This window comes from Hippoglossus stenolepis, chromosome 4 (genome assembly GCF_022539355.2).
Source record: "Hippoglossus stenolepis isolate QCI-W04-F060 chromosome 4, HSTE1.2, whole genome shotgun sequence".
Lineage (NCBI taxonomy): Eukaryota > Metazoa > Chordata > Actinopteri > Pleuronectiformes > Pleuronectidae > Hippoglossus > Hippoglossus stenolepis.
This window is the reverse complement of record NC_061486.1, coordinates 14,789,736-14,805,405: the sequence shown is the minus strand read 5'-3', so window position 1 is coordinate 14,805,405 and position 15,670 is coordinate 14,789,736. Positions and strand designations below refer to the sequence as shown.

Genomic DNA, 15,670 nt, shown 5'->3' with positions numbered 1-15,670 from the left:
TGTGACCTATTATCTAGTAACATGATGTCATGCTTGATTGCATTGAGACAAAAATAAAAAAGATGTGTTTTGGTTCGAAGGCAGCCTGAAGTGGCAGTGGGAGATGACTGTGTTTCCCCTTTTGGGTCTTAAAGGCTTAATTATCCCAAAATGACATACAGAGATAGCTGTAAAGTGGACACTCATTTGACCTAAATATCCCGTTCTTAGTGGCTGCAGGGGATTAAAAAAACTGCAGAAGGTTCAACCAGCAATGACAAATGCAGCTTTGCAAGGACAGCCGCTCATTATAAGGGCACATATTTGAGTGATTTCATAAAGCATTAAAAGAGTTAAACCCCACTAGAATTATGTAAAATTTTGGGTTTTTACATCAGTTATGACTTGTCTCTTGTTCCCTCCTCCGTACCTGCCATCCCCTCTGTCCTTGTTTGCCCACTACTAAAGACACCTGTCCACCTGCCCACCAGATGTCCCCGGACATTTTCCCTGTCTCCATATCCACCTGATCACTGGTTCTCCATTGTCCAATCACTGGAACTTCCCTGTCCATCTACATGTCTCATTTACAACATCTGATCTTTGGTAATTGACCCAGCCACTTTGTCAGTTCCCAGACCATCTGCTGATGTTTCCATAACTGCTTTCAGATATGCATTCTCCGACCAGCCCCGGAGAAAAAGGTGCACAGAATGTCAAAAGGATTCCCCGTGAGAAAGTGGGCTTGTTGATGGTTCCTAACATGCGACAGACACAAATACGCAAAAAAACTAAAACAAAAAAACCCGTAAATATTTCAGGATGAAAAAGCAGAGCCACATTGTAGAAATAACCAACGCAGATGTCAAGAGAGTCTTTGGTGATAAGGTGTTGATGTGCTGTAAACAAAGTAAGTCAAACATTTTGATTGAATTCCATCCATCTATCCATTTTTTCCACTTATGTTCAATTCCTTATTTTTAAAATCTAAATATTTTTGCGATGAAGCTTGCCAAGCCACTGTATTTTATGTGCCATCTAACTATCCTTGAGGTATGGGGACTACCAACAGGTGGATGGAAATGTGGATACACTAGTTTGGTCTCATTTGACCTCGTCAGTCTCCATCTCACACTCCATTAACTGAGTTTTCTGGATAGAGTGGCGTGTTCTGCGACCTGTTAACCAGCTGTCACTCATTCAATACACCCATCTGTTTCTCAGTTCCCCAGCTTCTAAGTAGAAACCCTTCACCCGAGCCCACCAACCCTCTCTCTGTCCTCTATCTGATTCTGTTCTGCCAATTAGTGAATTCTATGGCAGTGAAGGACAAGTGCTCTATTACTTGTGAAGGTGAAGGACCATTAACTGATTAATACGGTGTATGCTGCATTGACATTCATCATATATGCACCACACTGTAATTGTTTTGTGTGGATGTGTGGTTGGTGCTGATTCAGTGAGAGAAGTACCTTTTTTCCATTAACACGGTGCCAGCACCTTATCTGGTGCTACTGCCAAAAGGCTGGCACTGGCCCAGCCCTGCAAAATTACTGGTCAAGAAGTTTGAGCTACTGACATCATTGGCTAATGGAGGGGCCATGGCAAACAGATTCAAAGCTATGTCTAAAAGCAAGGAAAGGTCAAGCCAGCAGTGTCCTGTGGAAGAAACCAACGTTTTGATGGCACTATGGGAAGAGAAGCTGGAAGGGAGTGCGAGGAAGAACAAGGTGTATGAGGAGTTAAGAGCAACGCTGGAGATGGACGGCTTCAGTAGTTCAAGTCATAAACAAACTTAAATGCAAAGAAGGAATATAAACTAAAATTAACTAAATAAACTAAAATAGTATTCAGTAGAGTGCATATCTCTGCCAAGGCCAAACAGTCCCCTTATAAAACCACATTTAAATTCAGATACAGTTTTTCATTTGGGTCTGCAACAATGTCAACACTGAATACCACACAAAAACAGAATTTTTTTTTAAACTGGATCCACTCGCTGATCCAGATACACAACCAAAACTTAATGGGTTCCTTCCTGACTCATACAGTGTCCTCCCCCCAAGTTTAGAAGAAATAGGTCCAGTAGTTTTTGGGAAATCCTGCAAACTAACAGTGATGAAACCATACTCTACTTGGTGGAGGTAAAAGTAACAGTCTGGTGTCGCCAGAAAGACATTCAACACAGACACACACACACACACACACATGCATGCATATATTAAAATAAATCAGATAAACAGAAGAAAAAAACATGGTATTAACCAATATCCTTGTCTGTGACACCATGATTGGATATTGACTAAATCTTTATTCCAAGAACTGAATGAAATGGGTTTTTTCTCTCTTTCTTTTTTACTGCTTATCCCTGTCCTTATATCCGAAGATTGGCATTAAAAGGGCATGGGTGGAATTAAGTTGTCTGAGTGTCAGTGTTTGCATGTATTTTGGAGTGGAGGAGGGGTAACTTTCCAGTCCTAAGCTTATTTTGGAATTAGATAGCGAGAAGATTCCCTCAAAGGTTCCTATCAAATCCCTGTCATTTCTTCTTTGAACAGCTTAAGCCCCAAAGGTGTGTGGTTAGTTCGAAGCCGGCGCTGTCTCACTTTGCTGCCTCTGTCTCTCTCTCCATCTATTTTGTCATTCGGGTTTTCCCACCTCTGTGTGTGTGCATCTTTCCAGCCCCCCGCTGAGCTGCACATGTACTTAGAGTCAGACCACCCACTGCGTCCTTTCTCTGGGGCTGATGTCCACCGTTACAGCTGGCTGTTTTGTTGAGGGATGGAGAGATGAAGAGCGGAGAGAAATAATGACGGGAAGAGGGACAGAAAAGAAAAACACAGGTCCTTGCCTCGAGGATGAGGTTAAATATTTCCCTGTGGTTATTTCTTGAGGGAAATATGTTACTATATTAATAGAGAACAGGAAATTCTCTCAATAGAAGCAAAAATGAAAAGCTACATTATATAAAATTGTCAGAAATAAAAAAATATGTTTAGATAATTAAAGTATATTTCAGGATAAATTCATAAATCCACGAAACAACTTTGTTTTTACAGCATGCACGCTTCCCGGTTTTATTGTGTATGAGTCATTTTCTAACGGAGTGCAACATCTAAGAATAGGTTGAACAGAAGCACAGAAATAACTCATGGACGGAGAATCTATCACATGCAGACACCTACTAGCATTTCTTGTTTGAATGGTTTGACATAAAAACATCTATTTTTCTTTTGCTCTAATATATTATTACTTAATACATATACGTTTCTATTTTTTTTTACAAAAACTGTTGATCTGTAAACTGCCACTGTTGCCTGGAAAGTGATCAAACAAGCTTTGGAAATCTGGACCAGATTTATAATGACAGCAAATGCATTGAATAGTTGCATTTCAGTACTTTATGTCATTTGATATGTGTATTTGGAAAATGCAGCACATTCTTTACACCACCACCACCACCAGTATTCAATTTATATCACAACCAGTTTGGTGCTCAGTCAAATTATTATTTTTTGATATTTATATTGTTGTGTGAGAGGGGAAAGCAGATGAAGCCATATTCCTTTACTTCAAAGCTACAGACAATAATTAATGCTCCATATGTCTACGTCCATCAGGCCCCGTGATAATAATCGGGTACATTTTAGCCTGTGTGCCTCCGTCTGTATGTGCGTCGCTGCATTAGAGTCCCAGTGAGGCTGTTTATTGTTAATCCAACTGCACATCACCATTCTATAAATAACATGAATACAAACACACACAGGCACAAGCATGCACACACACACCTAATGGGAAATTCCTCACATGTAAACAAATACACACAGGCTACAAAGTCACTTAACACACACACACACACACACATAAACACAGAGCTGCACACACACACAGCCTTAAAAATTCCAAAGAGAAGTTTACTTTTCTCTCCAGCTTTGGTCTCGGGATTACTGGAACAGGAAAGCAAAACTGACAAAAAAGCCACAGATAGAGTAAGCACACAGTAGTGTGAGAAAGAAACGAGGGGCAGAAACAGGAAGTGGTATAATCAGGGGGGGACTAGACTCTGTCATCATGCGACATCCACTTCTATTTACATGGCGGTCACAGGAGAAGGATTACTAAACCTGGATTCACCTCAGAGTAACTGTAAAATTAGATTTATTTGCAGATTAAGCATGTGTTCATATGATACAATCATTTTTGTTTGTGTTTTATTTCATTCATTCTTTTTCCATGGGACATCTCCGATTTTTACAGTTTCGCAATATGGTGATATTTATACTAGAGTAGGATTCTGAAAGCAGACCATTTATTTTTAATTTAATAATAAATTCATTTTGCACTGGTATCCTTGTATCTTTTATTTAACCGATTCGTGGAGAGGCACTGGGGGTCAGACGAGTCCAATATGACTTGAAATAGATCCTCCATGGCAGCAGTGGTGGTGTTTGTGGGTGGTGGACAGGGCTTGTCCGACGGACACTGAGGGCTTCTGAGTCCACGCCTTCTTCACCTTCGTCTTCATCACCGCTTTGCGTTCTCACCCGCTCCACACAGGCGCACACAAACCGTCAACTTGTAAGGTAAGGCGCCAGTCATGCTTTTATATTTATAAACTTGGTAGAGACACCAGCAGGAAATGTATCTTTTCTTTTTAAAGTCGCGTGTGTGAATCTCTGGGGCGCGCGTCTCCGTCACTCTCCAGCTGTGCGCGGCTTTTACGCAGGGAGCTGGAGCGCTGAAGCGCGCGTCCTGCGGACAAACGCGTTATTGGTGACGGCCTTAATGTTTCCAAATAATCCAGGATTATACGTGTTTCTTCAGTGACACCTCCCCACTCTGCTTTTCTCTCTCTCTCTCTCTCTCTTTCTCTCTGTGTCCGGGTACACACACCCACACACGCACACACACGCACACACACATACGCCATTCTGCTATAATAATTTGTTGTACTCTGGACCTTTAATGAATTAAAGGTGTGGGGGTTTCAATGCTGTAAACCCACCTGTCTACTGGCTCACTATAAAGAACAGTGATAAACGCATGCTGGGATTTTCACTACTGAATAGATGAATGCTCTCTTGGTCCTTGATCCTTCAACCCAGATATTGCCCTTAATAAAAGACATGGCTGCTCCCATATATTTCTAGTGAACTTAGACAGCACCCTAAAGGCCAAATTAAAAGCACTGATATTCTTTAGCTTAGAAAAGGGCTACAGCAAAAAGGAAATAGGGGATGTACAGCACTGAAATACAAAAATATGAATCATTATGTTCAATTGAGTTAAAAGGGACGTGAGGTGTGAGCAGCCACGGTGCTTTAACAATTGCAAAAAATGCAAAACAGTGTATGAAAATAGAACTTCTCAGTGGGAAAGTAGAGTAAAGACCATAATATCATTTATTATTTAATAAAATGTTCAAACAAGCTATATTTTAATACACTACAGTGCAGTGTCTGTTCGTAACCTGCCAGTTTGGAGTAGGCTGTTTACTTGACCTGTGGGGATCCTGGTTGCACTTCTCTTTCCGGAACTGTAAAAGTGACCTGCAGTAAAGCGGAGGGTAAAGAGCTGCTGCCGGACCCTAACCCTAACCCCCATCCCCAATTGGAGAATCAGCTATCATCACATCACTGAAGTTGATTAGTCCCACTGCTACAGAGTGATGGTTGCCTGTTTACACAAAGTTTATTCATATTGAATGTATTGCGAGTCCAAATCTCACCGAATTCAACACTGCGCTTCCTTGTTGCCGTAACAATATTAAGGAGGGAAGCTGATAAGATGAAAGTTTTTTCGAGAAAATGCGAGTATCAGACAGACTTCTGGAATGAGAGAAGATAGATGAAGACTAATCATAGTGTTTGTGTGGACATATTTTCCCTCCCTAGGATTTTCTATGGCGACGGTCCCTCCGTACACGCACTTTGCCACTCTTCTTCTGCTGCTTCATTTCCTGGCTGCATCACCCGTCATTCAAGATGACCTGGTAATCAATACAAGTCATGGGAAAGTTCGAGGGAAGTTGCTTCCAGTGCTGGGTGCTAATGTCCGAGCATTTCTTGGGATTCCTTATGGAAAACCACCAGTAGGAAAACTGCGATTCAAAGCTCCAATGCCAGTAGAGAGATGGGAAGGGGTGAGAGACGCTATGGCATTCCCGAATTCTTGCTACCAGCTGCAGGATACAGCCTTTCCAGGTCGGATGCATGTTTACATCGATGGCATCTTTAAGTTGAAACGTTAAAACTGGTTTTGTGGTGTGTTTGTACCTGAATGACTAAAGTGTGACAAGACATCAACAGGGACAAAACCAGACAGGTGTAGTGCTGTAGGAGCACAAGGGAACAAATCCTGCCATGTTTATTTTTGTGAGGGAAAAGTGAGGGGAAATAATATTTGCATTGCACAGAACCAATTATATAACCCCATATGCATCCATACCAGGAGTGAAAGTGATTGCATTGCTTATTAATATATCTCAAACACTAATTAATCCTGGGAAAGAATTAAAACTGTTTGGAGAAGTGCCTTAAACACACCCATAAGCACTCATGCACCAACTGCAGGCATTCTCCCCCACCCAAGACATGGATTGGTGCTGGGTTATGGATACATTGCTATTTACAGACACTGCCACCTGTCAGGGGTTGTTTGGAAGCCAGCTACAACAAATGCCATGCATATGTACACAGAAATCATACTCCAAATATAGATTACAGCACACATATGGACAGGAGGCACTGACGTTAAACCATTTCTGCTGAGGACAGTAGTGCCAGTTCAAAGGAAAAAACCAGAAAGAGATCAGCCTGATTATTTTTATGGCTTTCAGGGCCCTCTGAGAGCTCGTTGTCATTAATGGTTATATAAGTCAACTTATATTACATAATCACAACTATTGCTTGCAATAAAGCTTCACAATGAAGTTGAACATTAACTTATTACATATCTCAAAATGTGCCTAAAATGTACCTGTAAGGATCTATAGGAACATGCTTCTTCTTTCCAGGGTTTAAAGGTGCAGAGATGTGGAACCCCAACACTCCTCTGAATGAGGACTGTCTGTACCTAAATGTCTGGTCCCCACATGTCAATAAAACCCAGCCTCAGCCCCCGCCGCTGGCTCCTGTCCTTGTCTGGATCTACGGAGGCGGGTTTGCTCAAGGAACGTCCTCTCTGGACCTTTATGACGGCCGCTTCCTCACTAAATCTGAAGGTGTTGTTGTGGTGTCAATGAATTACAGGTAAGAAACTGAAAATACTGAAGTAAAACACACAGTTACTATGAATGTGGGCTTTAGCTTCAGTTGAATGCTGTGACTATCTCTCCTCATTCTTGTGATCATCAATGTCAGACTTGGAGCTTTTGGTTTCCTTTCTCTTCCTGACAACAACAACATCCGTGGCAACGCAGGTCTGCTGGACCAGCGCTTAGCCCTCCAATGGGTAGCCAATAATATTGCTGCTTTCGGAGGTGACCCTTCAAAGGTAAAGTGTGTTTGTCTTCTCACATAAAATCAAGAAATCAGATTTTTTAAAAACTGTTTAGACAAATCATTAAAAAGTGGGGTAAGCACGTGTCAGAAATGACTGTTGACATTGGAACTCAAGACCAAAACAAACACGCCCCTCCTTTCACTGGTTCCTCAGAAACTTCACCCCCCACATTCATGAATGCACATTGGCAATACTGATCTCAAAAAGTGTAAATCAGCCACCAAAAGCATCCGCAAAGTGCTCAATACAATACTAAACCAAAATTTGACTAATGTTCCCGACCGATCAAGCAAAAAGAGCACGACCTCTTCACCCTCCTCATCCCTTTTTACTTTAATTTCCAGTGGCTAACAGTTGTTGTTACACAGACCGTATATATCTAGCGGGCCGTGAGGAGATATAAGCAGACTTTGCCAAAAAGTGAATTGTTTTTAAATTGCTTACCCCATCCTAAAATATGAAGTGGTGTTTTGATGTGCTGTTGTTTCCAGGTGACTCTGTTTGGAGAGAGTGCTGGGTCAGCATCTGTGGGCCTTCACCTGCTGTCCCCAGGGAGCCATGCCCTTTTTCAAAGGGCCGTGATGGAGAGTGCCTCTCCCAATGCACCCTGGGCCACAACTAGCCAGACTGAGTCCTGGAACAGGTAGTTTACATATTATTCATTCATTTAGACAGCTTTAAAAATACAGACCCTTTATATGTTGATCTTTCTGCCCGGCCTTTAGTTCAAACTGAAATATTTCAACAGTTATCCGATGGATTGCCATTAAATTACAAACCACTTATATTCATGGCCCCCTGGGGATGAATCTACTGACTTTGGTAATCCCTTGACCTCTACCAGCTGGTCGAGGTTGACATTTTTTGACTTTTGGTGAAATACCTTGACGACTATTACATTTCAATGAATCTACATATGGCTATTTAAGGTAACCCTGAGTATGAATCCTGTTGACTTTTGTCACTGCTCAAAGTTTAGTGCCACCAGCCGGTCACATGTCTAATCATCCTGTGACACATCTCGCAGTCTGCTAGAAGGATTGGTACTACGGCTCTGCAATATGTACTGCATTACCCTGGGTGTTGTTTTAACCATGTGCAAGTTCACATTGTTGATGATATCGCTCCCTTTTGCAAAAGCTGATAATACCTTGAGTCTGTCCCCAGATATAGTATTGCACATGCACAGTGGCAGTGCATTCAGAGTGATACAGTGCATGGTTACTGGACCACAAGTTGCTAGCATAGCCATCTCAAAAATGCATGACTGAAGTTTAAAAATGACTGAACAGAAAAAAATGCATTATGACTAGAAAAAGAAACAGATGGCAAAACACTCATTACATTGCAAAACATATGGATGCTAATTAAAATGTTTGACAGAGATTGTTTCAAACAACCTTTGAATACTTAAGACGCACTATACACACTGCCAGGACGGAAATAATTCAGTCAAACAGATTTCCCTGTGTCTGATTTGCGTTGCCAAACAAGCAACCACTAATATCCTACTGATAAAAGGGAGTTGGTGCAATGCGAGAGATTTTTAAGGGATGCAAAAATATATTTTCGATTATCATTATTCAAGAAAACACCGAAAATAAGCAGAATATCAATTCTTGTCAAGTGACAAGCGAAACATCTTTACAATATATTTGCCGAAATATTTGGTTGAGACATTCATGTCACACAACACAATGTTGTTTTAATAAATTTGACAAGAATCATGACACATACCATATTCCAACCACACATATTGTTCTCATTGTTTTCTGTTCTCTCAGACCTCACCCCTGGCCTTCTTTCTCTCATTACTCTTTATCGCTGCTTTTAGTGATTATGTTGCTCCCTTTCACTGTCAATATCCAGGGCCTTGACGCTGGCAAAGTCACTGGGGTGTCCCACGGCCAACTCAGCTGAACTGGAAGCTTGTCTGCAGCAGGCTGACGCTGGGAAAATCACATCGCAGCAATATGATGTCCTCCCACAGGCTTCGGTCTTAGGCCTGCCCTTTGTTCCTGTTGTTGATAAGGACTTCCTACCAGATAAACCCGAAGTAGGCGAATGCATTTGTACCTTTTCACTGTCTTATCTCCGATGAAGATAAACCCAGTCAATCGGTTTAGAAGGAGTGTAGTTTTGGTGGTGTGAAGGCATAACAACAATTAGATTAAAGCAGTTTATTGCTTTATTTACTCTTTGAAACCTGCCACACATGGAGACATATACTGACATTTAATTGATATAATAATAATGTGATGCAACCTGCAGAAGAAGGAACCAAACATACTTCAACCAACCGTGGCCTAGTTTTACTCTATGAAATCTATGCTCACTGAGTAATTAACGCAGCATTAAAAAGCTAAAAAACCCGCTGCGGTTGCATCTTGTAAAAGATCCTTAATTTGAAAAAAATCTCTTTGCATCACAAACAACAAATCATCCTTTTTGTCTCTGTGCAGGTGCTGCTGAGAACCGGTAAACTCCCAAAGAAAGATGTGCTACTTGGTGTCAACAAAGACGAGGGGACATACTTCCTACTTTATGGAGTGCCTGGATTCAACATCACTGGTCAGAGTCTGATCACCAGGAATGAGTTCCTGCAGGGCGTGCCCATCATAATGTCAGACGCAAGTAAGGTTGTGAGAGAAGCCGCCATTCTCCAGTACACTGATTGGACGGATGAGAATAACAGGACGAAAAACCGGGACTTACTGGGTAGTCTGGTTGGAGACCAGCTTTTCAATTGTCCAGTGATTGAGTTTGCTCAAAGGTAAATTGTGTTTTCTCATTTAAATGATGTGGTTTGATTTTGAAGTTACATTTGTTACAAGTTACAATACCAGAAATCTACAGAGAAGGATTTAGTTATCTTTTTTATCTATCTTACAGCAGTGAAGGGCTTAATAAGAATAAGAATAAGAAGAAATTTATTTGCACAGCACCTTTCATACAAGAAATGCTCAACGTTCTTTACATACAATATAGATACAAAATTATAAATATATAGATTAAATAATACATGTAAAAATGTAATTCAAATAAGAAGGCAAAAATATTTTAAGAAACATAAGAACATGTTAAGGACAAGAAAAGGAAAATAATGGAGAAAAAATATTATTTTTAAATTAAATTAAATTAAAATAATACTTAAAAGCAGAAAAGAAAGAAATTGATAAAAATATATATTTATAAGAGCGCAGGAGTGCGGGCAAGTGCAAGATCTAGTTAAAGCCTAGGCAAAGGGAACTGTTGTAAGTTTTCTTTTAAAGACGTCAGTCTGTTCCACAACTTTGGAGCATAGTTTACAAAAGCTGTGTCTACTTTCTTTCTGCTGTTGTCGGGAACCAATAGACTTGCTGCAGATGATCTCAGTGTTCTAGAGGGAACAAGTAACTTGGTCCTCGTTGATTCAGAGCCGTGTATGTGAGGAGGATAACCTTAAAGTAAATCCTGTTTGTGACAGTCAGTCAGTGCAGAGCAGCCAATACTGGACTAATGTGTTCTCTCCTCTTGATTCTGGTTAACAACCGAGCAGCAGAGTTCAGAATGAGCTGGAGTCTCTCTATTGTTTTCTTTGAGAAGCCTGTAAAAAGTGCATTACAGTATTTCAGTCAGCTGGAAATGAAGGCATGAATCAGCTTTTCAGCATCTGTCTGATTTATAAATGGCCGAACCTTTGCTAGGTTTCTAAGGTGGAAAAACGAGGTTTGGGCCTTGAAACTTGACACGTCTGATTTAATCCAAGGAGTTATCTGACCCAGATTATTTTCCATCGTTTCTCTTGTTGATTTTGAGGAAGACTGTTTTGTCCTCATCAAGCTTTGGGAAATTATTTCTCATCCATGTATTTATTGCTGAAAGACATTTAGTGATGGAGCACAGTGCGTTATCGTCATTCTGCTCAGCAGTGATCTCCAGTTGTGTATCATCTGCGTAACTATAGAAACCAACATTGTGCACTCTGATGATGGCATCCAGTGGCAGCATGTGTGTGACAGTAATAAATTAAAGGATAATTTCATTCAGATAAAATAAATTTAGATTTGACATATCTACAAAATTTGATTTTGTCTTGTTGTAAAATAAGTGTGTTAAAGAAATGTGAGGGGCTGCTTTAGTCGGGCCAAGCAGTAAATGAGCTTTCTGGTTCAGCTATGGGTTCGCCCCTATACTGGTGACTTTGTAATGAAAATCATTTTTGATGTATGTATGACACAAAAGGGTTAATTTGATATTTTCAGCTTTATTAGATAATTTGGCTGGTGGGGAACATACATTATTGACATTCAGGCTGGATTGACTCCTCTCGCTGGTCTGGGAGCTCCTGGGGATTTCCTGGGAGGACCTTCAGCCAGTCGCTCACAGCAGCAGTCATGAGAGTCATAGCATTAGCATTAAGGCTTAATTAGTTAATTAACTTAATTAACTGAGTCTCAGTTGCTCAATTTGTCTGAAGTTAAAAGGTTAATCCAGGAAAGTATGGTGGAAGCACTTCAACCAATATACAGTTGACATGGAAGAATATAAATATATTGCCAGTTTCTACAATTAATTCTACATAACGGTATGCTGACAATATTTTAATTCATTAGTACAAATCTGATCAAATTGGCACGTTTTCATACCATTATCAGAAAAACCATTAAATATCGCCCCGGAGAAATATCCCCTATATATATCTTAAATACCAAAATTTAATATTGCAGTTAATAAAAACAGAAAGAAAGCTACACATTCGAAACAATAAAAGCTGCTGAATTGAAAAAATAAATAAGTAAACAGAAAGTTACATAAAACGAAAACTATAATAACTCCGGTGCAATGCCCCGGTGAAGGGTAGTTTTGAGTCAGAGGCTCTTTTTAAAGTCTGGAGACTCCGGTGCAGGATTTATTATTCTACTCTTGCTTGGTTTCCTCATCAAGTCACAGCTGCCACTTTGAAATGACATCATCACAATATTAAAAATTTGACATTGCCAAATTGGGGTTTATAAAGCGTGTGCAGATTATGCTTTGTCCCTCCAATACTTTTCATTTTCAATTGTTGTTATTATTCCAGCACATAGAGCAGCTGTTTTATATTCTGGTATAGCAGGACAACAATATTGTCCATTTGTTTTCCAGGTACTCACAACATGGTGGCAAGACCTCCCTGTATTTGTTTGACCACCAGTCGTCCGTCAATCCTTGGCCAGCGTGGATGGGCGTGATGCACGGCTACGAGATTGAATTTGTCTTTGGAGTGCCTCTGAATGCGTCCCTGGGTTACACGAAGAATGAAGTGAACATGACTAAGAAGATTATGAAACACTGGGCCAACTTTGCCCGAACAGGGTACGCATAATCTGATAGTCTGATCGGTGGCTCCAACTGTGTGAGGGCCCTCATGACACAGCTGAACTGTGCTGATCGGCCTGTCTCTTTTGTCAGGGATCCAGGGATTGATGGAGCTAACTGGCCCACGTTCACCCCTCAGCAGCAGGGCTATGTGACTCTGAACTACAACCATCCAGAACACAGGACAATGATGAAGCCTCAAGAGTGCCAGCTGTGGAACAAATTAATACCTAGTCTACAGAGGGTCTCAGGTTAGACACACACAAACTCTCTCTGTGTCCTCTACACACACACACGCACACACCGGATAGTTGTCTGTTGTAGGCGGCATTGCATAGAGGAAATGTGTGTCCAGGCTCGCTGCCCCTCCACTTCCCCACAGTTCTGGAGGTCTGAGTGGGAGGAGAGGAGGGTCAGTCATCACTTCACTGGTCACTGATCCCAGGCTGAATAACACTCATACTCTCCTCCACTGAGCTCATTACACACACAGCCAGAGAATTTATAGTCACATACAACGCAATGTCAACTGCGTGGCCTCAATTTCCAGACCACAGAGTGTGCAGGGCACGAGATGCGTAGGTGTCGTGGATTTTGATCGCCACACTGTGTAAACGCTCTGTCGTACTGGTGAATGTTTGGTTGTGTAGAAGTTTGTACACACATTACTTCACACGGTGAGCGGCAATCTCAAGATGCAGGTGTTTCACCAGACATTGCTGTGGTGTCTTTGTGAGCACATCAACTTAACGTGTGTATATGCAGACCCTCAGTGTCTTTAAGTTTAGGCATAACCAATTATTTTCCTGATTTTTAAATTACTACATGTTACTTTACTCCAACTACAGTTGTTTCTGAGACTTACGCAAAACCCTTTGAGAAGGAAACACACACACACACACACGGCTATACATTCAACTTTGTGTAAGATGGCAAAATCATGTTAGAGTCAATTGAGATGCCTAAAATCTCTGTGTCTTCTTCTCTCTCCACAGATGATCTCCAGTCTTGTGTACATGCAAATGGGATTATCGTCTGCTGTAATTACAGATTCCTTCTCATTTTACTGGTTACTGCTTTACTGGTTTTCTAGAGGGAAGAGAACTCTCTTTCGTACACGTTTAATGAATATAAAAAAATTGTCCATAAAAAAGAAGGAACAAAACTGGGTCTCTACTACTGTTGTAAATCATTTATTTGATTAGTGCATTATTTGTCCATAATAATTAGATTGTATTCATATTTTTCATCATCATTGAACATTATTAAATGGTCTGTATATATATATAAATGGTCTGTACTTATATAGCGCTCTTCTATTCTTGATGACCACTCAAAGCGCTTTACAGTACAGGTTTTTTGGGCCATCCAACCATTCAGACACAGACTCATTCAGTTCAGTATCTTGCCCAAGGACACTTCGTCATGCAGATGGGGAAGACTGGAATCGAGCCACTGACCTTTTGGTTAGAGGGCGACCGCTTTTAACCCCCAGAATCACAGCCGCCCTTAATGCAGTAATAAATGCAGTAATAAATAAGAGGGATTTCAATGTTGCAGTTGGTTGTGGTGGGATAATTTTTTACCAATTTGTTCAAACTGTTGGGAATATTATTCTGTAATAATCACATATTTTGTAAGTTAAAAGCATCCACTAGCAGTTAAACAAAAGCTAAGTGGAATACAAAGGTGCATTATTTCACAATAAAATGGAGAATGTCTGAAATTGCAATACTCACATTAAGTACAAATACTTCAAACTTAAACTCCAAAATACTTACATACGATATTTAAGTGTTGCTTTCCACAACTTGGTTTAGTTAAAGGAATATTTTAGCTTGAACCCTAAACTCAATCTAAGACAATGCTGACAAATGTTTTTTTTTTAATATTGGAATTTAATTTTCAAGGCCTCATGTTCATTTGCCTTCGTTTGTCTTGCTTGTTCATGTCTTTCTTTCAAGCATGTGCATGTAAATGGAACGTCAATGTGACACAATGGGATGCTCTGGATTTGTATGTTTTATTGCACTGATCATTAAAGGCCATGTATTGATCATTTAAGATCTGGATATACCATTGATTTACTCCTGTGTTTTATTTCAACCAAGTAGGTTATTTTCATTTATTGTGATTTTATTTTTTGTATCTGATAGAAATTCACAAACACTCTTCTTTAAACACACAATTATCTTGATCTTACTTCCTGTTGTTTGTTTGTGGGTTCATTATTTCAAGGATAACTACATATTTCAGTGTATATTTATAGGTTTATATTAAGAGTGAGGGCAAAGGTCCGATTAGACAAAAAAAAATCAAAACCAAAAACAAGAGAAAATCAGTGGTAGAAATATTGTGTAACTGAGGGTGCATACGGCAGCTCATTAGGAAATGATTTTTCGTTTGACTTTTTATAAACAGACATTGTCTGAGATGCGTGGTCAGTGTCTTGTGACAGTCACTCCAGTCACACACACACAGCACACACACACACACAAACACTTATTTGCAGTGTCAATGGCAAACAATCTCACAGCTCCCATTAGCACTCACTGAATGATATTTACTCTTGTCATCATACGTGTTTAACAGTCGAGCATACTGTGTTATTGCTTATAATTCTGACTCTGAAGACAGTAATGAGATAATAAACACTGTCGCCTTGCAAAGGTCAGGGCGTTGATTTGAAAAAAGCGACTGAGAGAGAAGAGCTGGAGAGAAATGAACAGCTATTTAAAAACCTTGAGTAATGCATCAAAATGTATGTTTGTTTTTTTCTTCTTTCCAGTTGAAGATGAACTTGATAAATGTCAAGCTATTTATTTCTAACAAACGCACACACTCCCAT

The 15,670-nt window shown here is 40.2% G+C and overlaps 1 protein-coding gene across 2 annotated transcripts; it reads left to right on the top strand.

Moving 5' to 3' along the window:
- Positions 1 to 4,074: 4,074 nt before the first annotated feature.
- LOC118106032 (acetylcholinesterase) lies at positions 4,075 to 14,903 on the top strand. Of its 2 annotated transcripts, XM_035154153.2 has the most exons (10): positions 4,075 to 4,562; positions 5,874 to 6,182; positions 6,995 to 7,229; positions 7,341 to 7,473; positions 7,974 to 8,125; positions 9,352 to 9,538; positions 9,945 to 10,255; positions 12,610 to 12,819; positions 12,916 to 13,073; positions 13,818 to 14,903. In XM_035154153.2, the coding sequence occupies exons 2-10, from the start codon at positions 5,882 to 5,884 to the stop codon at positions 13,913 to 13,915; spliced, it is 1,785 nt and encodes a 594-aa protein (XP_035010044.1). In that variant the 5' UTR covers positions 4,075 to 4,562; positions 5,874 to 5,881; the 3' UTR covers positions 13,916 to 14,903. The 2 variants fall into 2 exon arrangements, with proteins under 2 accessions (XP_035010044.1, XP_035010045.1); XM_035154154.2 differs by lacking the exon at positions 4,075 to 4,562 and having other exon boundaries at positions 5,874 to 5,971.
- Positions 14,904 to 15,670: the final 767 nt, after the last annotated feature.

Bases quoted from the DNA above. Each gene is read 5' to 3' on its own strand.
- LOC118106032 (XM_035154153.2), top strand. From the start codon at position 5,882: ATGGCGACGGTCCCTCCGTACACGCACTTTGCCACTCTTCTTCTGCTG. The intron at 9,539-9,944 runs GTAGGCGAATGC...GTCTCTGTGCAG, and splicing joins TCCTACCAGATAAACCCGAA to GTGCTGCTGAGAACCGGTAA. The intron at 13,074-13,817 runs GTTAGACACACA...CTCTCTCCACAG, and splicing joins TAGTCTACAGAGGGTCTCAG to ATGATCTCCAGTCTTGTGTA.